The 23,050-nt window shown below is 34.1% G+C and overlaps 1 protein-coding gene across 3 annotated transcripts; it reads left to right on the top strand.

The window, feature by feature from the left end:
* Positions 1-755: 755 nt before the first annotated feature.
* Positions 756-22,585, top strand: LOC134707154 (uncharacterized). Of its 3 annotated transcripts, none has more exons than XM_063566695.1 (11): positions 756-872; positions 1,584-1,869; positions 4,158-4,362; positions 5,045-5,328; positions 12,499-12,639; positions 15,317-15,517; positions 16,375-16,496; positions 16,792-16,933; positions 17,217-18,241; positions 19,155-19,440; positions 21,858-22,585. In XM_063566695.1, the coding sequence occupies exons 2-11, from the start codon at positions 1,648-1,650 to the stop codon at positions 22,269-22,271; spliced, it is 3,042 nt and encodes a 1,013-aa protein (XP_063422765.1). In that variant the 5' UTR covers positions 756-872; positions 1,584-1,647; the 3' UTR covers positions 22,272-22,585. The 3 variants fall into 3 exon arrangements, with proteins under 3 accessions (XP_063422765.1, XP_063422764.1, XP_063422766.1); XM_063566694.1 differs by lacking the exon at positions 756-872 and adding an exon at positions 942-1,021; XM_063566696.1 differs by lacking the exon at positions 756-872 and adding an exon at positions 1,033-1,137.
* The last annotated feature ends 465 nt before the right edge of the window (positions 22,586-23,050 follow it).

Here is a 23,050-nt window from a genome sequence, read left to right on the forward strand (position 1 = left end):
AATACGTCAGACGTTTTGCAGACAATACAATGTGTTACAATAGCTTTGAAACTTAATGTACTTCCATTGTTTTCGTGTTTTATTTGCCTAGTAATATTGCTTTACAAAGTTTTGTGTTGCTGCTTTAATGCTTTATAATATAAGAGATGCTTATATAATATATAGCCGTAATCATGTATTTCCAATTCACACATGCTTATAAAGTTAATTATATTATTTAATTCCGTTCACATTTGCCTAATTTAAATGTGCATGCAATATATGTTTTTATGTCCTTTCTGTAATGTTTTAATGCATGCCATTGTTTTGAGTCAAATTTCAGTTTTTATAATCAATTCCTTGTTTAAAGGACGTATGTATGTCAGTCTACCTTAAATGTATCAAGTTGGTCGAGAGAAAAGCAAGAATGTGTCACAAGTACACCATTTTCTATGTTCAGTGAAGCGTGAAAATGGGGGAAAATCTCAAATATGGCATTAGAATTAGAATGGTCATTTCATAGGAATCATGTTTACTAAGTTTCCAGTTGATCGAAGAGCTTAAAATGTTATTGTTTTGTGACATTCCGACTTTATATTAAGCTTTTGATTATTTGTAATGATATATGCGTACATGTAATTGCGCGTTGCACCCCCCCCCCTTTATTCTTAAGGACAACTTAAATTTACGTTTTTAATGTATTATTGAAATCAAGACACTTGAACTTCACGTATTTAAGATAATCGGATTTTTTTAAGTTATCGTTTACACTAGGTGAAGGGTACAGGATAATAGATAAACGTCCATTGAAGAAAAATATTTAGTAGTTGCTCATCATTTGCCATTAAAAGACCAACCCAAACCTTGAAACATCATTGTTTTATTCTTCAAAGGTGAATATGTATTGGTAAATGTTATTTAATATTATATAAGGAAGTATAATCGGCTATTAATATAGATAATTTCCGTACAATAAATAGATAGTGAAGTACACAATCGTATACATGTTTGTGTATGTATAGTCATTGGGGTTTACAACCACGTGAGTATAATCTTTATAGTTTTACTTCTTTCTTTCAGTTTCTTTTTCTGGTAATGAACATAACCATCATCATCATTAAGAATAACAAATACCATTCATTTATTACACAAACGATAGTAAGTTAAAATAACAAAACGAAAGCTCATATATCGCCTGTGTAATATAATTCGATGTTGCTTATCAGTAATTTTCATAGTATAATATTTTACCTTTAGCCAAGTACCGGCCCCCTCCTCCACCCCAATCCCGATATATCAGTAGTTTAATATTAAACTTACATTTTAAAGAAATAATATGAATGATCAAAAGTGTCCAAATTTCGACAACATGCAAAAATACTAACCAAATCTTTTTAAAGGTGTATCTTAACATTTTTTTATTAATATTTGCAGTGTACTTTTGTTAAAGTATATCTCAATCCATTTCACCACTTTCTGCAAAACAAGATTTTCAAAGATTCATAAAAGATATCATCATAATTATCATATAATCGTTGCCATGAACACGATTTTTAAAAGTTAACAAACTTTTGACTTTTGGCATCATTTTTTTCTCTCAACAGTTTTTGGAGTCACACACGGAGTTTGTAATGTAAGAGATTAATACCTTAACAGAGTAGACTTATAATGTCAACAGATGACACAGACAAAGGCGAACAATGGACTCCAAGTTATGGGCTATGTAATGATGACCAGATAGTGGACAGCGAGTATGTTTCTGGTGACAGTCTTCCAAAGGAACACCTTCTAAACAGTCTCCCCAAGGAACACCTTCTACACAGTCATCCCAAGGAACACCTTCTATTTACAAGAAAGATGTCGGATTCAAGCTCAGATAAAGAACACATGGTAAAATTTTATTGTATATATGTCGTGTACATGTTGCGATTTTGTACAGGTTATAACATGTTCAAAAATATTGTACATGTTATAACTTGTATAATATAACATGTACAAAAGTACCTCGTACATGTAAACATGTACGAAATATTGGTTAAAAATGGTTTTAACTTGTACAAACAATAAGATAAATTCAGATGAAGGAATAAAGAACAACAATCAACAGGCCAGAACGTGTTTTTTTCTTTAGAGGACAATGATCACAAAGTTTCAGAAATGTCTGCTTATGACTTATGTTGGCATAATGTATTTTCCTGTAAATGTACGTTTTATGCAGTCCATCATGGCTTATATCAGTGTGACACTATTTCTCAAATTTACATTTCCTTTTAAAATGACAATACATTAAATATACTATAGAAACTAAATTCATCTGAAATTTTTGGAAAACAATGCCTTAAAAATTTGCGTAATACTCCTCCCCCTCGTTTAACAGCATGCCAAAATCTATATCAATATATGATATGCTTACTCTGTGAAAGCAAGAGCGAGCTGAAATTGTTTTCATTGGAACACACTTCATCATAAATATCTTTAGATCTACTCTTCAACATTTTTGGCCTTCAGCATGACTTATGTAAAATAATACCTCAAATTATTGTTTTTTTTATAAATTATATAAGATCATTGCATGAGGCGAATGTCATTTTGATGTTTTAAATATATATCCTCTACTTTGAAAGCAGGTAATGGTGGCCTTCGGCAGCTGGCTGCTCTATGGTCGGGTTGTTGTAAATTCTTTGGCACATTCCACATTTCTATTCTCAATTTCATTTGTATAAGAAATCTATCCTGGCTATCCTCTTATACGTCTATTAGTGACAACTAGAATGGAAGTATTTTACTATTGCCTTCAAAGTGGACACTCACAATTATAATTCAACAGATAAGAATACTGAATAGTATTTGTTGACTGAATGTGTGGTTTAAAGGTATAAAGAAAGTACTAAAACTTGCATCTTTGGGTCTTAGGATAGTCATAAATTTATTTATATAAATTACACTCATTAATTATCTTATCATCAGTTTCATTTTCCTGCTTAATTTTTATAGCTTGATGGTTAGTTATGAGTTGTCCACAATCAACATTCAATATGTTGATTTTAAGCAATGATGCACCACTATATCCTTAAACCTTATCATAACCGATACAGTGACAACTTTAAGTACAATGTATATCTTTTCTAAGATCATCCTAAGATAGCTTTGAGACGAGGTCTGAGATATGTCCATAGATAGTCATAAGAAAATCATAAGACATGTCCTAAGATATATCTTATTAGGCTTCGTAATACCGACCCCTGGACATTAACTGTATAAAAAAGGTCAAAACACACTAACATGAATGAATTATAAAAACAGGATGAAAATATTATTGAGGTTTATAATAAAATGTGTTGCAATAATAGAAACATATCTTTATTTTTCAAGTACAAGTTTATTTGTACAAGTTAAACCCATTTTTAAGCAATATTTTGTACAGGTTATAACATGTATAAAGTACTTTTGTACATGTTATAACTTGTATTTTTGCATTATACAAGTTATAACATGTACAATATTTTTGTACATGTTATACCTATACAAAATCGCAACTTTTACACGACATATCATTGCATAAGTCGTTCTGTGTTGATGTTTAATCCTGCCTTTGCAAGATTTAGTTAACATGGTTAACATAACCCTTGCAAGAGCTCCATGATTCAGACGGATTTCTAGGCCTAATAAGAAAAAACAATAGTACGGACATCTCGGAGAAGATCTATGATTGCTGAGGGATATTCAATTTTCGACAATAACGTGATGAAAATTTGTCAAATTTAAACAGTAAAGGCAGTACTAATGGTAGTCTTTTTTTCTGACCCATTCCTTTATAAGTGTAAAATGTAATTTTGGGTAATGTTGCTTGCAGGATAGCCGCAATTATCAATGTTGAAGAAGCCTTGGTGTAGGCAATGCTTAACAAAAACAGTGTTATGGATGGTGACTCTGGAGAGATAGACATTGGTGCTTCCTCTAACTTTACTTCATTTTTTACTTATGTAGTCTTAAAGTAATGTAAAAGAATATGAGAGACAGGGATTCCGCAGATCAACGCATTTTACTCCTATGTATTCCTATTCAATTGTAGATAAACGGATTGAGTCCTCGAATTGCCCTTGAACATTTATTGAGTTATAGATTCTTAGAAATAAAAAATAAAAAACAAAACTTTGGTACTATTTTACTACTTATAGAATGTACAACAGTCTGGTAAGGATATAGAGAATAATAAACAGTGCGTTTGTGAGCTTTATGATGAGATTCAGAAACTGATCACTCATTCAGACATAGAAGAGAAGCTAAAGGAAGAATTATCAATAGAGTTTGGGGATTTGTCTGTAGAAATTGGGAGACTTAAGGAAGAGTTGATGGAAAGTGACTGTCCTATAGTTGTTACAGGTATTTATAGATTAAATGCTCTTACAAACTTACTATTATCTATATGAAGATTTGTTTTGAATCCGGCAGCAAATACAATCCATATAACATACAAATCATTACGAAATGATATTGTATGGACAGTTGGTAAATGTTCTGCACGGACAGTTTTGAGTAAACCTTTTAAAGATTTTTTTGAAAACACTTTAAAATCAGTAGTGATCATAAGTGTTCATCATACAGATTGGATTATTTCAAAATTAGAACACCAGACACAAGTTGTTTCCTTTTCGATATTCAAATTTTGAAAAATGTTATCAACTTGCGTCTGGTAATTTGAAATGACTTTCAAAAGACAATGTGCTAGCATGCTCTTTGATAAGGCAATATTCCTTTATCCAAATAACGGAATACAATGTGTATTCTACATATCTTATCTTGGAAAATACAGTATTTAGCCATCCATACCAGCATGCCTGTATTCTATTGTTAATGGTTCAGATGAGAATACCGCTCCTTCAGTACACAAACAGTCTCAAATGCAAAAGTTTTTAAAAGAGCAAACCATAAACTCTTCATATCAGAACTCGAGCAGGCTAGTAAGACGTTTATTTCATCGAAAATCTTTCATAAAATATTTCATTTTAAGATTTTATATAACTAACAAGATTAATTGCAACATGTATCGGGTTTCAACTTTTAGGTGAGACATCAGCAGGTAAAAGTAGTTTTATCAACCTACTGATTGGATGTGAACTTCTCCCTAATTCTGTATTAACATGTACATCAACCATATGTCGCGTTAGGAACAGAAAGGAAACGGCTCTGCATTTGGTCGATGAACATGATACAGTGACCAAACTTACCCTTCCTCCCAATATAGACGCAGAAATTATGAACAAGAAACTAGAGGAATATGTCAACCCTGGCGATGACCAGAATAGCTATAAATACGTGGATATAGACTGGCCCATACCAATACTTCAGGTGAGATGAAAAGCTAGACATCGCAAAAGCAGCATAGCATATCTTTGGTGATACAAATAGTTTTATTAGAAAATAAAGACACATATTGCATTAAGTAAGAATATACAAAGTAGACAATAAGAGAAATAAGACGATGGCAACCACATGACCGAAAGACGAAATTAAAACTTGAAGAACAAGCCCCCTACTCATGATTCCAACGACCATACAACTAAAGCAGTTATTAAAACTTTGAATTTTTCGAAAAACTTAGGATTTTCTTATCTCAGGCATAGATAACCTTAGCCGTATTTGGCACAACTTTTTGGAATTTTCTATCCTCAATGCTCTTCAACTTTGTACTTGTTTGCACAGGCACTTGTTTCTATCCATAGGAAGGTCAACTATCCATATAAATTTATATGGATAGTCGACCTTCCTATGGATTGAAACAAGTGCCTGTGCTTGGTTGGCTTTATAAATATTTTGATTTGAGTGTCACTGATGAGTCTTACGTAGACGAAACGCGCGTCTGGGGTACTAAATTATAAGACTATTTACACCACTGGGTCGATGCCACTGCTGGTGGACGTTTCGTCCTCGAGGGTATCACCAGCCCAGTAGTCAAGACTTCGGCGTTGACATGCATATCAATAATGTGGTCCATTTTATAAATTTCCTGTTATTAAAACTTTGAATTTTTCGAAAAACTTAGGATTGTCTTATCCCAGGCATAGATAACCTTAGCCGTATTTGGCACAACTTTTTGGAATTTTCTATCCTCAATGCTCTTCAACTTTGTACTTGTTTGCACAGGCACTTGTTTCTATCCATAGGAAGGTCAACTATCCATATAAATTTATATGGATAGTCGACCTTCTTATGGATTGAAACAAGTGCCTGTGCTTGGTTGGCTATATAAATATTTTGATTTGAGTGTCACTGATGAGTCTTACGTAGACGAAACGCGCGTCTGGGTTACTAAATTATAATCCTGGTACCTTTGATAACTTTTTACACCACTGGGTCGATGCCACTGCTGGTGGACGTTTCGTCCTCGAGGGTATCGCCAGCCCAGTAGTCGAGACTTCGGCGTTGACATGCATATCAATAATGTGGTCATTTTTATAAATTTCCTGTTATTAAAACTTTGAATTTCTCGAAAAACTAAGGATTTTTTTTCTAATCCCAGGCATAGATTACCATAGCCGTATATGGCACAACTTATTAAAATTTTGGATCCTCAATGATCTTCAACTTTGTACTTGTTTGGCTTTATAAATATTTTGATTTGAGCGTCACTGATGAGTCTTACGTAGACGAAACGCGCGTCTGGGGTACTAAATTATAATCCTGGTACCTTTGATAACTATTTACACCACTGGGTTGATGCTACTGCTGATTGACGTTTCGTCCTCGAGGGTATCACCAGCCCAGTAGTCAAGACTTCGGCGTTGACATGCATATCAATATCAATAATGTGGTCCATTTTATAAATTTCCTGTTATTAAAACTTTGAATTTTTCGAAAAACTAAGGATTTTTTTTCTAATCCCAGGCATAGATTACCATAGCCGTATATGGCACAACTTATTAAAATTTTGGATCCTCAATGATCTTCAACTTTGTACTTGTTTGGCTCTATAAATATTTTGATTTGAGCGTCACTGATGAGTCTTACGTAGACGAAACGCGCGTCTGGGGTACTAAATTATAATCCTGGTACCTTTGATAACTATTTACACCACTGGGTTGATGCTACTGCTGATTGAAGTTTCGTCCTCGAGGGTATCACCAGCCCAGTAGTCAAGACTTCGGCGTTGACATGCATATCAATATCAATAATGTTGTCCATTTTATAAATTTCCTGTTATTAAAACTTTGAATTTTTCGAAAAACTTAGGATTTTCTTATCCCAGGCATAGATTACCTTAGCCATATGTGGCACAACTTTTTGGAATTTTCTATCCTCAATGCTCTTCAACTTTGTTCTTGTTTGCACAGGCACTTGTTACTATCCATAGGAAGGTTAACTATCCATATAAATTTATATGGATAGTCGACCTTCTTATGGATTGAAACAAGTGCCTGTGCTTGGTTGGCTATATAAATATTTTGATTTGAGTGTCACTGATGAGTCTTACGTAGACGAAACGCGCGTCTGGGTTACTAAATTATAATCCTGGTACCTTTGATAACTTTTTACACCACTGGGTCGATGCCACTGCTGGTGGACGTTTCGTCCTCGAGGGTATCGCCAGCCTAGTAGTCGAGACTTCGGCGTTGACATGCATATCAATAATGTGGTCATTTTTATAAATTTCCTGTTATTAAAACTTTGAATTTCTCGAAAAACTAAGGATTTTTTTTCTAATCCCAGGCATAGATTACCATAGCCGTATATGGCACAACTTATTAAAATTTTGGATCCTCAATGATCTTCAACTTTGTACTTGTTTGGATTTATAAATATTTTGATTTGAGCGTCACTGATGAGTCTTACGTAGACGAAACGCGCGTCAGGGGTACTAAATTATAATCCTGGTACCTTTGATAACTATTTACACCACTGGGTTGATGCTACTGCTGATTGACGTTTCGTCCTCGAGGGTATCACCAGCCCAGTAGTCAAGACTTCGGCGTTGACATGCATATCAATATCAATAATGTGGTCCATTTTATAAATTTCCTGTTATTAAAACTTTGAATTTTTCGAAAAACTTAGGATTTTCTTATCCCAGGCATAGATTACCTTAGCCATATGTGGCACAACTTTTTGGAATTTTCTATCCTCAATGCTCTTCAACTTTGTTCTTGTTTGCACAGGCACTTGTTACTATCCATAGGAAGGTTAACTATCCATATAAATTTATATGGATAGTCGACCTTCTTATGGATTGAAACAAGTGCCTGTGCTTGGTTGGCTATATAAATATTTTGATTTGAGTGTCACTGATGAGTCTTACGTAGACGAAACGCGCGTCTGGGTTACTAAATTATAATCCTGGTACCTTTGATAACTTTTTACACCACTGGGTCGATGCCACTGCTGGTGGACGTTTCGTCCTCGAGGGTATCGCCAGCCCAGTAGTCGAGACTTCGGCGTTGACATGCATATCAATAATGTGGTCATTTTTATAAATTTCCTGTTATTAAAACTTTGAATTTCTCGAAAAACTAAGGATTTTTTTTCTAATCCCAGGCATAGATTACCATAGCCGTATATGGCACAACTTATTAAAATTTTGGATCCTCAATGATCTTCAACTTTGTACTTCTTTGGCTTTATAAATATTTTGATTTGAGCGTCACTGATGAGTCTTACGTAGACGAAACGCGCGTCTGGGGTACTGAATTATAATCCTGGTACCTTTGATAACTATTTACACCACTGGGTTGATGCTACTGCTGATTGACGTTTCGTCCTCGAGGGTATCACCAGCCCAGTAGTCAAGACTTCGGCGTTGACATGCATATCAATATCAATAATGTGGTCCATTTTATAAATTTCCTGTTATTAAAACTTTGAATTTTTCGAAAAACTTAGGATTTTCTTATCCCAGGCATAGATTACCTTAGCCATATGTGGCACAACTTTTTGGAATTTTCTATCCTCAATGCTCTTCAACTTTGTTCTTGTTTGCACAGGCACTTGTTACTATCCATAGGAAGGTTAACTATCCATATAAATTTATATGGATAGTCGACCTTCTTATGGATTGAAACAAGTGCCTGTGCTTGGTTGGCTATATAAATATTTTGATTTGAGTGTCACTGATGAGTCTTACGTAGACGAAACGCGCGTCTGGGTTACTAAATTATAATCCTGGTACCTTTGATAACTTTTTACACCACTGGGTCGATGCCACTGCTGGTGGACGTTTCGTCCTCGAGGGTATCGCCAGCCCAGTAGTCGAGACTTCGGCGTTGACATGCATATCAATAATGTGGTCATTTTTATAAATTTCCTGTTATTAAAACTTTGAATTTCTCGAAAAACTAAGGATTTTTTTTCTAATCCCAGGCATAGATTACCATAGCCGTATATGGCACAACTTATTAAAATTTTGGATCCTCAATGATCTTCAACTTTGTACTTGTTTGGATTTATAAATATTTTGATTTGAGCGTCACTGATGAGTCTTACGTAGACGAAACGCGCGTCTGGGGTACTAAATTATAATCCTGGTACCTTTGATAACTATTTACACCACTGGGTTGATGCTACTGCTGATTGACGTTTCGTCCTCGAGGGTATCACCAGCCCAGTAGTCAAGACTTCGGCGTTGACATGCATATCAATATCAATAATGTGGTCCATTTTATAAATTTCCTGTTATTAAAACTTTGAATTTTTCGAAAAACTTAGGATTTTCTTATCCCAGGCATAGATTACCTTAGCCATATGTGGCACAACTTTTTGGAATTTTCTATCCTCAATGCTCTTCAACTTTGTTCTTGTTTGCACAGGCACTTGTTACTATCCATAGGAAGGTTAACTATCCATATAAATTTATATGGATAGTCGACCTTCTTATGGATTGAAACAAGTGCCTGTGCTTGGTTGGCTATATAAATATTTTGATTTGAGTGTCACTGATGAGTCTTACGTAGACGAAACGCGCGTCTGGGTTACTAAATTATAATCCTGGTACCTTTGATAACTTTTTACACCACTGGGTCGATGTCACTGCTGGTGGACGTTTCGTCCTCGAGGGTATCGCCAGCCCAGTAGTCGAGACTTCGGCGTTGACATGCATATCAATAATGTGGTCATTTTTATAAATTTCCTGTTATTAAAACTTTGAATTTCTCGAAAAACTAAGGATTTTTTTTCTAATCCCAGGCATAGATTACCATAGCCGTATATGGCACAACTTATTAAAATTTTGGATCCTCAATGATCTTCAACTTTGTACTTCTTTGGCTTTATAAATATTTTGATTTGAGCGTCACTGATGAGTCTTACGTAGACGAAACGCGCGTCTGGGGTACTGAATTATAATCCTGGTACCTTTGATAACTATTTACACCACTGGGTTGATGCTACTGCTGATTGACGTTTCGTCCTCGAGGGTATCACCAGCCCAGTAGTCAAGACTTCGGCGTTGACATGCATATCAATATCAATAATGTGGTCCATTTTATAAATTTCCTGTTATTAAAACTTTGAATTTTTCGAAAAACTTAGGATTTTCTTATCCCAGGCATAGATTACCTTAGCCATATGTGGCACAACTTTTTGGAATTTTCTATCCTCAATGCTCTTCAACTTTGTTATTGTTTGCACAGGCACTTGTTACTATCCATAGGAAGGTTAACTATCCATATAAATTTATATGGATAGTCGACCTTCTTATGGATTGAAACAAGTGCCTGTGCTTGGTTGGCTATATAAATATTTTGATTTGAGTGTCACTGATGAGTCTTACGTAGACGAAACGCGCGTCTGGGTTACTAAATTATAATCCTGGTACCTTTGATAACTTTTTACACCACTGGGTCGATGCCACTGCTGGTGGACGTTTCGTCCTCGAGGGTATCGCCAGCCCAGTAGTCGAGACTTCGGCGTTGACATGCATATCAATAATGTGGTCATTTTTATAAATTTCCTGTTATTAAAACTTTGAATTTCTCGAAAAACTAAGGATTTTTTTTCTAATCCCAGGCATAGATTACCATAGCCGTATATGGCACAACTTATTAAAATTTTGGATCCTCAATGATCTTCAACTTTGTACTTGTTTGGCTTTATAAATATTTTGATTTGAGCGTCACTGATGAGTCTTACGTAGACGAAACGCGCGTCTGGGGTACTAAATTATAATCCTGGTACCTTTGATAACTATTTACACCACTGGGTTGATGCTACTGCTGATTGACGTTTCGTCCTCGAGGGTATCACCAGCCCAGTAGTCAAGACTTCGGCGTTGACATGCATATCAATATCAATAATGTGGTCCATTTTATAAATTTCCTGTTATTAAAACTTTGAATTTTTCGAAAAACTTAGGATTTTCTTATCCCAGGCATAGATTACCTAAGCCATATGTGGCACAACTTTTTGGAATTTTCTATCCTCAATGCTCTTCAACTTTGTTCTTGTTTGCACAGGCACTTGTTACTATCCATAGGAAGGTTAACTATCCATATAAATTTATATGGATAGTCGACCTTCTTATGGATTGAAACAAGTGCCTGTGCTTGGTTGGCTATATAAATATTTTGATTTGAGTGTCACTGATGAGTCTTACGTAGACGAAACGCGCGTCTGGGTTACTAAATTATAATCATGGTACCTTTGATAACTTTTTACACCACTGGGTCGATGCCACTGCTGGTGGACGTTTCGTCCTCGAGGGTATCGCCAGCCCAGTAGTCGAGACTTCGGCGTTGACATGCATATCAATAATGTGGTCATTTTTATAAATTTCCTGTTATTAAAACTTAGAATTTCTCGAAAAACTAAGGATTTTTTTTCTAATCCCAGGCATAGATTACCATAGCCGTATATGGCACAACTTATTAAAATTTTGGATCCTCAATGATCTTCAACTTTGTAATTGTTTGGCTTTATAAATATTTTGATTTGAGCGGCACTGATGAGTCTCACGTAGACGAAACGCGCGTCTGGGGTACTAAATTATAATCCTGGTACCTTTGATAACTTTTTACACCACTGGGTCGATGCCACTGCTGGTGGACGTTTCGTCCTCAAGGGTATCACCAGCCCAGTATTCGAGACTTCGGCGTTGACATGCATATCAATAATGTGGTAATTTTTTTAAATTTCCTGTTATTAAAAATTTGAATTTCTCGAAAAACTAAGGATTTTTTTCTTATCCCAGGCATAGATTACCATAGCCGTATATGGCACAACTTATTAAAATTTTGGATCCTCAATGATCTTCAACTTTGTACTTGTTTGGTCTCATAAATATTTTGATTTGAGCGTCACTGATGAGTCTTACGTAGACGAAACGGCATCTGGCGTACTAAACTATAATCCTGGTACCTTTGATAACTAATCATTCCTCTTGGTTTCTCCTCACGTTGTTAATATTTCCTAAATGGTTCACATTGAATGTGTTTGACGTGACGTACTGCATGTATAACTTATAATTATTCAGTCAGGTATTTGCAATTGTAAGTAGCAAAAACAATCTATCATTGTAATTGTATTTTTTTTCAGGATGATACTGTAATTGTTGACACTCCAGGAATTGGAACAAGTTCAAAACTTACATCATGTCTTCTTGATTATCTTCCAAAAGCAATTTCTTTAATCTATGTTATCAAGAGTAGCAATGCTGGTGGTGTTCAGAATGATCGAGTGAGTTTCTTACAAAACACACGTACACTCACACGTAGTCGTCTTTACCTTATAATGAAAAAAAAAGCAACGATTGCAATAACGATTACTACTCTAATATAGACCATTGCACTTTAGCGTGACCATCGCACTTTAGCGTGACCATCGCACTTCAGAGTACCATCGCACTTTAGAGTCCTACAGATATATTTATTTATTCTTGTTGTACAAATTCTATAACATAATGTTTACTACAACTGTTCGATTTACGCAGTCAAAACAATGCGTATAAACTTTGGCTTGACCGTGTAAAGCCTTGTTTATGACGTACTTCAGTTTTATTTATGACGCCGTGAAAGAATGCAGGTTCCTGAGCATTTTGCATCTCCAGTTTCCAACTTATATAAGTTGATTTTCACTGTAAATGTTTCATTATAACAGTTTAAAATGTTGAAGTATTTTTTACGTGATAAAATAGGATACAAATGCTCAGGAAAGCATTTGTTTTGGTTCTATTGAGTATAAAACTAAACACCTAGAATTCGGAACTGACATAAAATAAATCTTCCACACGGACTTTCTAGACTTTGACAATCGAATTCCTCACGGGAAATCGAAAAGAAAGTTTTTGTACAGAAGAGATGTTTTTCCACGTTCCTTTTGTAATTGTCCATTTTTAAGGAACATATATTCCTTTCGTCCATTCTGTATGTTTGTTTGTTTTCCAAATCGTCTGCTATGCCCGTGTATGAAGTTAGAATTACGATTTTTAGTCTATGTATGACTGGTAATTTACAAATTCAGGAAAGTTAAGAAGTAGTTTTACAAACAGGATATCCAATCGAACTTTTTATTGTAGTGTTGTGTACATAGCCTTTCGATTTAGCGCAGATCTATCATAACTAAAAAAGATCTTACCAAATTATCTATTCTAAAATGATACCAACTTAATATCAAGTAAGATCTTTAAATATTGTTTTTACCGGTACTAACATTGATATACTTTGTTTGTGATAAATCAAAAACATAACTAGGTATATATTGTCATACAATAATGAAAAGTATGGTCCTACATCCTGTAGATATCATGTGTATTCATAATTTTTTTAGACTATGTATGACGTTTTAATACAAAATTCGTCTGTTGTGAACTGATTGATACCTCAGTCTTATAAAGCTTATCAATGTGTTGTTAGTATGGTAAATTCTTGTATTCTTGTCTTTCGTTTTAACTGATGTGCTTTGTCTATATGCCTTTTTTGTGTTTCTTTGTTACATATTTGATTGTTGTTATTGTGATTTATTCAGATTAAGATTATAACCCAATGTTGACTGCTGTACCCAAATTTTTGACATTTTTATTTTATTAAGGCTGTATTTTTTTTGTTCACACATGATTCTGAATATGATGGAATTTTATGAAACTAGTCATACAAGTGAGATGTTTAGCTAGCTATAAAAGCAGGTTAAATCAACAATTTTCTACATAAGGTAATGCCTGCACCAAGTCAGAAATTTGAAGTTGTTATACGTTCGTTTGATGTGTTTGAGCTTTTGATTTTGCCATTTGAATTGGGACTTTCTGTTTTTTATTTTCCTCGGCGTTCGGTATTTTTGTGATTTTACTTTTAAGATGTTAAGGACTTTGAATTATCTTGAAGTAACAGAGAGTTCGCATGATCCTTACTATGTGTCTTTTATCTTTATGTTTTTTTTTTGTACTTATCTGATGAGTAAATTAATGCGGAAGTTATATGGTACATATGTGTAGCTTGTATTCGCGCACAATTAGTTCCTATGCACAAACAGACTGTCTGCTGAAATATCAATCCACCAAACCGATCAAAAAGTCCACCATTATGATATCATCCTTGGTGTAATTGTTGTGAGTGTACTAAGTGTTTTTTTTTCATGACTTTAAACAACGTTTCGTAGCTTTGTTAAATGAGACGGAGTCGTTGAAATTAGTATCAACATAGACGTGTAAAACCGAAAAATGAAAGGTTTCGACAAACTGCAAACGTAAAATTTCCAATTGTTGGAATAAATCGTTAGAACTTTTAAATTTTGACATTTGATTGACACAGATGGTTGAATATACCTCATAACGATTTTTTTAAGGATCTCTTTTATTGTAGAAATCAAAACCTCTACAAACTGTTTTGTTCTTAGTCGTAGTGTAACCCCACTGTCCAAAGTAAGATTGAGCGACCACATACATGTTTAACCTCGACACAAATGTGCCTGTCACACGTCGTCAGGAGACTACGTGGTTGTCGTTGTTTGTTGTCTCTCATATTTTTTTGTGTTAGTTTTCATAAATTGGGCTGTTCGTTTCTTCGTTTTAATTGTTTCAAAATTGTGTCGTTTCGTAGTCTTTTATAGTATTTCATATGGTATCGTCGTTGAAGGCTGTATTATGAAATACAGTTGTTTAATTCACTTCATTTGAACTCTTTGTGGAAACTTGTCTCATTGACAATTATACCATACCTAGTTATCTTACATTTGACTATTTTCACTTCATCACATTTGAACTCAATAATTGTGTTCTACGTTTAACATGAATTGATTTATTTTGTGCAATATTTATATCAGTTTTGTTTTAAAGATTTATGCTATTGTCTAATGATATTTTTTTTTATATACTACCCCTATATATATATAACAGTTACAATTCATTTTGATTAATATATAGCTACTGAAGATTTTCGAGGCACAGAGCGAAGGTACATGTTTATATAAACTAGATCCAAAAAGAGCAATATTTGTATGCACTAATTGGGATCAAATCTCCAAAAGGGAAGAAAACAAGGTGTCAACATATATTGTTAAAGAACTTAAGAAAAGCTGGCCAAACTTCCAAGAGGACCAAATGTTTAAACTAAGTGCTAAAACGGTAAATACAAATTGTTCTTACAACATGAATATATATATAGAAACAAGGAAAAAGCTAAAATCGTGAAAATCGTTCTTGACCTGTAATTTGAAAATGATTGTCATGATAAAACAATACACCAAATATCAAATCATTATCTTTAACCATGAAGACAAAAAGACTGGAAGTTTGGTAGATTTATATAAATATTTCTAATCATATTAATTTACATAAATTATAAAACTAATTCATTATTAAAAATAAGTCCAACAATGTTTGATCTGCATTAGTTCCTATACGATTCGAAAAAAAGTTCTGCGAGATTACAACTGGCACCGTGTCTAGCTATCAGCTACCTATGTTACATAAAACATAGTGTTCGTAAGTCAATAGATTCCTTTCCTCCCTCGTCATGTACAAACGGGTTGCTGTCTCTTAAGCGCATTCCCAATTTTCATTTTAAATTTTTATAGTTTACATGAAGTATGGTGACATGCATATCAGCTGTTTTGTCAACCAATAGTGGGAGACTAATACTTGATATGCAATCACTTCAATGATTTTTGTTATATTTTACGTTTTAAAAGGTGAACTTTTAACAACTTACATCCCAAATTGAATAGTAATGGGTTATATAAAGCGACTACTTCTACATACAAGGTTATGAGAGATACCTTGTCTGAGATTTAGATACCGATGTTAGTTCTATCCTCAGTGGGACCTGATCACATCTTTATGGTATATCATCGTAATTCCACCTGTACTGTATCAAGTGGCGTTGACTTCGCTGTCAACAAGCCATCTATTTTTGCTTAGTGTAAGTTTACGTTTTATTTGAAATGAAAACTAGTGTGCAAGTTGTTATATATGTTTTACAGGAGTCCGAAACAGTTTTTGCAAAAGGACCAGAGGCTGGATCTGACAGTTTCAAGGGTATTCTTCAACGGATCAAAGAAATGATTCCTGTTGGCTTGCAAGCTAAAATGTCAAGCCATTTAAGGTATACATATTGACAATGTTCATAGGTGTCTTTCTCTTTCCCTGTTGTAATATGTTCGCTGTTCCTTAAAACATATTGTCACATTGGTAATCTTGAATATACAATGAATTCAGTCGCATGTTCTCTTTATGAAAGATTGCACTTCTTGTTGAAGGTATGGTCATTGTTACATACTGCCGACATTTCTTTTTATTATGATAAGTGTATTTCAGCGAGGAGAGTGTTTAGATTGATCATTTTAAGTTTAGAAGTCGAGATCCAGTTTCACATGTTTAACAAGATACATATTTTACAGGTGGCAGCACGATTTCATAGAACAAATGTTAAGAAGAATTGTAGGGAGAATAAAACTTTCTATGAAAACAGAAGAAGAAAAAATTAAAATTCAGCGAGACGTTGATGAAAGGTTAAAGAAACTTAAACATGACATTAAAGAGGTAAGAATACTTTGATTTTCTTTTTCAAAATTTCTTTCAAACACACTTTTAAACAAACAAATACATTCTTACATAATAAGAAGAACGTTTAAATTAAGTGAAAGTATTTAGCTTTGCTTTTATGTTTTTATTAAGAAACAAACAATGTTAAATACCATGAATACATGTACATTTACAAAGAGAACACTATGGGAAAAATAAAAAATCTTAAAACTAAAAGACACTGATAAATTCACTACTAACACTCCATTTTTTTTTAACTTGAATCAACATTCACTTAAAGGTACAATGCACAGTAACAGATGCAGCTGAGTATAAATGTAAACATATATCAGAAAAGCTACACGACCATCTTAAATCAAAAGAGACAGCTAGCAGAATATTTATGTGGTCACTAAACGAATTACCAGAATATTCACAATTTGATGAGATAGCGGATAAGGCTAGAAAGATGATAATTGAGAGAATCAGTGATGAAACTCGTGAATGGTGTCAACGTGACGAAATCAGTAATTTTACAAAGGATTTATATGACATGTTTTACACAGAATGTAGAATTATTGAAGAGGAACGTCAGAAAATAAATGAGGTTTTGTTCGGTGATGAATTATCATTAGGTAAAGGACTTCAGACGCAGCATGAGCCAAACAAGGAGGAAACTCATGCTCCGTTGTTTACGAAACAAGAAAAAGTAGTTTTGGCAGTGTCTTCTCCTCTTTGGCTTCCGTTAATAGTCGGTGCTGGAATAATAGCATTGCCATTTGGAGCGGCTGCAGGGTTAAAGGCAGTAATACAAGAAAAGATAAAAATAAGGGAGTACAAGGCAAACAAATTAAAGTTTATGATGGAATGGAGCAATGAAGTTCTGAACGAATACAACAAAGATGCTATTTATAAAATAATTTCAGAAACTTATTTGAAAGATTTTCACAAAAGTGTTGAGCGTGTTTGTGAGACTGCGATCCCACTGCAGATCGAAGCTGATGAAAAATATATAAGCAACATTAAAAATGACATCCGATCATCGAATCTTATCAGAAAACAATACAAACCTCTGGAATACTTGTGTAAAGCCATTCTAGGTAAGATTATGTTTATGGACATAGAACTTTGTGGAAACCAAATTGCTGATGGAAATATCAAAAACCTAAAAGACATGACAGAAATCGGACACGGACAATTTTCTGATGTTCATCAAGTAGAAATAAAAATAGATGAAAAATGGGAAACAGCAGCCGTGAAAACTCTAAGAAAACCATTTGACATCTCTCAGTCTTATGTTCAACTGATAGAAGTTGAAAATTTAAGGTGAATATAGTGTATAGTATACAAATACCATGACCATTAAGATAATTATTAATACTAAATAAAACGAAATGAGATGGCAAGAAATCGTCACATAATGAAGACGTCTTTAGGTACATAAATGAATTGATGAGAAAGTTTTAAACTACATTGCACAAGTATTATCATGAAGTATGATAATTGTAACAATAATATAAATTATTTCGTGTAAATTTGCAAGTAATTAATCACCTACTTGAACTTGGTAAAATAATGATCTGAAAAGATGTAGGCATCGTATGGTAAATTTTAAGCAAATAACGGTAATTTATGTTTGATATATTAAGAGCTTCTTGTGAAAATACCGTTCCTCATTTCTCCACTGATTGGTATTGTTCAGAAATAACGGTTCAATTATTTATCTTGGCAGTAAAATTTAAGGGTTTCAGAGTATCCCATGTAAGTAAATCTAGAATGACGCTACAAACGCATCCCTTTTATAAAGTGTTATTTTCTTAATCTTTGAAACACTATTCTCAATCCGAGTCATCGTTTCATGGATTGTATAGAGTAATCATTGAAAATCATTAAATGACACATTTCACAATCTAATACAGTCGGCAATGATATCATTTATATCTTCTGGTATGTGTGATGACGCACTCTTGGAAGTTCAAATTTTGTTTTTGAATCAAATATATTAACAATATATTCACTTCCCGCGTTCTCAATTAGAATCAACTGCTAGTTTAAAATTTCAACAGGGGTTAATTTGTGTAGCAATTGCAATAACATAACATTCAACTATAATACTAGTAATTGAAAAGTACCAACAATACCTCGAATAGCCTTGCAATGAAAGGTAAATTATCTACATTTTTGCTTTTTTTTTAATTGAACATTTGACTTGCACTTAATTCTATTTGATTTTTCACAGGAAGCTTACCCATCCAAATATAGTAAAATTGTATGGTGTAGGCATTAAACATAACGCACAGAACAAACGATTTCTTCAAATTTTCATGGAGTATTGTGACGACACTTTAGAAGATGTCGTTATGAAGAAAAAAAAGCCACCTCCTTGCTCTAGATTTAAAAATATATCTGAATGCTCAGCATCGTGGGAATTCTTTGTAACAATGATGTGTGATGTTTGTCGAGGTTTAGAACATATTCATAGCAGGGAAATGGTTCACAGAGATCTTAAGCTGGCAAATATACTGGTAATCTTTTTCTTGATACCCTTCATCTTTACTACACTTTGAAAACGATTCAGTAGAATCCAATGCTACAGAATGTCTTTGTATGGTAGTGACATAACATTTTTTTTGTCTCGAATGATTTGTCAAATAAAGGCAACAGTAGTATACCGCTGTTAAAAACTCATAAATCCATGGACAAAAAACTAAATCGGGGTAACAAACTAAAACCGAGGGAAACGCATTAAATATAAGAGGAGAACAACGACACAACACTGAAATGTAACACACACAGAAACGGACCAAGCATCAGACAAAATCCCACGAGAATAACAAATATAACATCAAAACCAAATACATGAATTTGGGATAGACAAGTTCCGTGCCACGTCTTATCTTAATATCTCAAAAATAAGAGAAAACAAACGACGCAACGTTAAAATGTAACACACACAGAAACAAACAATAATATAACAATGGCCATCTTCCTGACTTGGTAGAGGACATTTTTAAAGGGAAAAAAATGGTGGGTTGAACCAAAAACTCCTCAAAATCATACAGTATAAAATATACTTGACTTAAATTTACATATTAATCAGCGATAGAATAAAATATCAGTTTACATATAAAATATTTGTTAACACATTTTAAACCATAATTTAAAGTGAGATTTTAACCCATGATCATGTCACTTCACTAAACATTACCTCGACCACCTAGACTGAACTTAATCATTCAGCTTTCAGTGGCCTTGTGTTACTTTTCATCGTCAGATGTATCCCGAGTTGTAGCACAGTACATCATATATTAGGCAATGATTACAGAATGTCTAGATATTTATCGTAAAGGATCACATGATATAGTCACAGAAATATTTATTTTAACTTTAGTACTTCTAAACAAGTGACAACTCTACCACATATCCAACCATTGGATCACCAGTTTAGGTGAAACACGGCTGAAAACAACTTTTATATTCTACTCTAGATAGCAGTACATCAATGTAAATCTTTTTGCTATTCAAAATAAGGATTTATGTGACTGTAATATATGAGTCTGTACGGTAGCTATTTAGCTAATCTGCACTGTACTGTGTTACAACTCAAACTAGAGGCGCTCAAGAGCCTGTATCGCTCACCTGACTCTATTTGGGTTTTTGAATTCATATAAAAAAAGATAAAATTTGGCTACAAAGTAACAACACTTGGTCAGCACCAAATAAGAAACATTCATGCTATGTTTGGTTTCATTCCATTCAGTGGTTCTCTAAAAGAAGACATTTGTATGTATTTCCCGTAGGGTCCTATGTTAAACTAAGTCCCCCGCTGGCGCCATCTTGGATAATGGATCGGCTACAAATTATAAAGTAACAACACTTGGTCAGCACCTCATAAGGAACATTCATGCCATGTTTGATTACATTAATATTCCATTCAGTGGTTCTCTAAAAGAAGTCATTTGTATGCATTTCCCATAGGGTCCTATGTTAAACTAAGTCCCCTGCTGGCGGCCATCTTGGATGATGGATCGGCTACAAAGTAACAACACTTGATCAGCATCTCATGAGGAACATTCATGCCATGTTTGGTTTCATTCCATTCAGTGGTTCTCTAAAAAAAGTCATTTGTATGCATTTCCCATAGGGTCCTATGTTAAACTAAGTCCCCCGCTGGCGGCCATCTTGAATGATGGATCGGCTACAAAGTAACAACACTTAGTCAACACCTCATAAGGAACATTCATGCCATGTTTGGTTTCATTCCATTCAGTGGTTCTCTAGAAGAAGTTCAAAATGTAAAATGTTAACGACGACGACGACGACGACGGACGACGACGGACGACGGACGCCAAGTGATGAGAAAAGCTCACTTGGCCCTTCGGGCAAGGTGAGCTAAAAAAGAAAAGGTTACACTAGGACACTGAAAGCAGAATTATCAAGTTCAGTTCAGGTGGCCGAGTGTTCTAGATGTCTCGATGTCCCAATAGCATTTATTCAAGTTATTTTAAAGAAAACTAAAGTAGATTTATCTAAAATCTAATAAAGGAACAATCGGGAAAGAAATAAAGACAATAGTAACATACCGCTATTCAACGTTATCAGGAATCTGACAGTTGTCAGTTCGTTTTATGTGTTTTATCATTTGATTTTGCCATTTGATTAGGGACTTTCCATTTAGAACTTTGTCGGAGTTCACAATGTTTTGTTATTTTACCATATATAAGAGGAAAACAACGGATCAATATAACGCTGAATTGCTACTAAATAAACGCCAAAATACGTAGAAACGGACTACAGTTTATATTCCTGACTTGGTACAGGAAATTGTAATGAAAAATTCTGTTAAAATGCGGGGACATTGTCCATGTATAGAACTCATAAATTTTTTATTAACATTTTTATTGCAGTTATGTGATAAAAAGACATGTATAAATATTTTCAGATTAAAAACGGTAAAGCCAAGATAGCTGATGTTGGAATGGCAACCGACGAAACTAGCATCCAGGGAACATTTACAGGTACACCTACCACGATGGCACCGGAAATTTTCCAGGGGAAAGTTTATGGAACTTCGGTGGATATTTATAGCGTTGGTATTATATTATGGGAAATGTGGTACGGACGCCCTGGTTATACATTTCCATGCAGCGAAACCACTGAGGAATACAGATTTATAGCTCAGAATCTGACAGAGTTAAGTGTGTTTATTATCAATGGAACAAGACCCGATTTTGATAATAAATTCCAACCTCATAATAATTTACAGTTTTTGATGAAAAAATGTTGGAGTGGGAATCCTACGGACCGTCCAACAGCTGAGTATGTGTTAAACAAGCTGAAAGATATGCATTCATAGTAGCAATGATTTAAATGGACAAAATATTTCTTAAGTGTACAGTCATTGGGCAAACGATTGTAATAAACTTTTATGTCCCATCGTAGTGCATACCCTTTTTTGTTTTATTTTCAATGAGTTTTACACTTTAAAAAAAAATCCTATATGTATTATCATTTATCAGCAGCAAATGTTATTTAAAGGGGAAAAAAATAAAGATGTAATTCAAATCTAATTTCAAATTTTCCCATTTCTTTGTGACCTTTGCATTGAGATGACTTAGTCAGTCTATAATGAACGATCAGTGACCATTGTGTATGATAGAAATGTATGATTCATTTGGAATTAAACCAAAAAGTACTTTATTTCTGGCTTGTTGAATACCTCTATTTGTCTTTTCATACTACATGTATCTGCATACCATGGTTTATGGTGTATACAAATCACAATGTCCGCTGGTCTCTCCGTCTTGCTACGTTTCCGGTGCCTTACTTGTATACCATTAAACTTAAGCAAACTAAGTATGCAGTTACCAGTACATTATGTTTTCTATGTTGTGTCATGTGTACTATTGTTTTTCTGTTTTCATTCATATTGATCTATTAGAAACCATGTGTTAATCTAACACCAAGGCAATGATTATATAAAATGAACAGCTGCAAATGTCATTGCCTCAAATTTAATACTGAGTTTCATCCCTCACACAACAGCAGCAAATACAAATACATTGCAAGTACGTGGTATAAGCTCTGGGTTGATTAAATACAAGTTGGTAGATATAGGAAGATGAGGCGTGAGTG

Source organism: Mytilus trossulus, chromosome 2 (assembly GCF_036588685.1).
Source record: "Mytilus trossulus isolate FHL-02 chromosome 2, PNRI_Mtr1.1.1.hap1, whole genome shotgun sequence".
NCBI lineage: Eukaryota > Metazoa > Mollusca > Bivalvia > Mytilida > Mytilidae > Mytilus > Mytilus trossulus.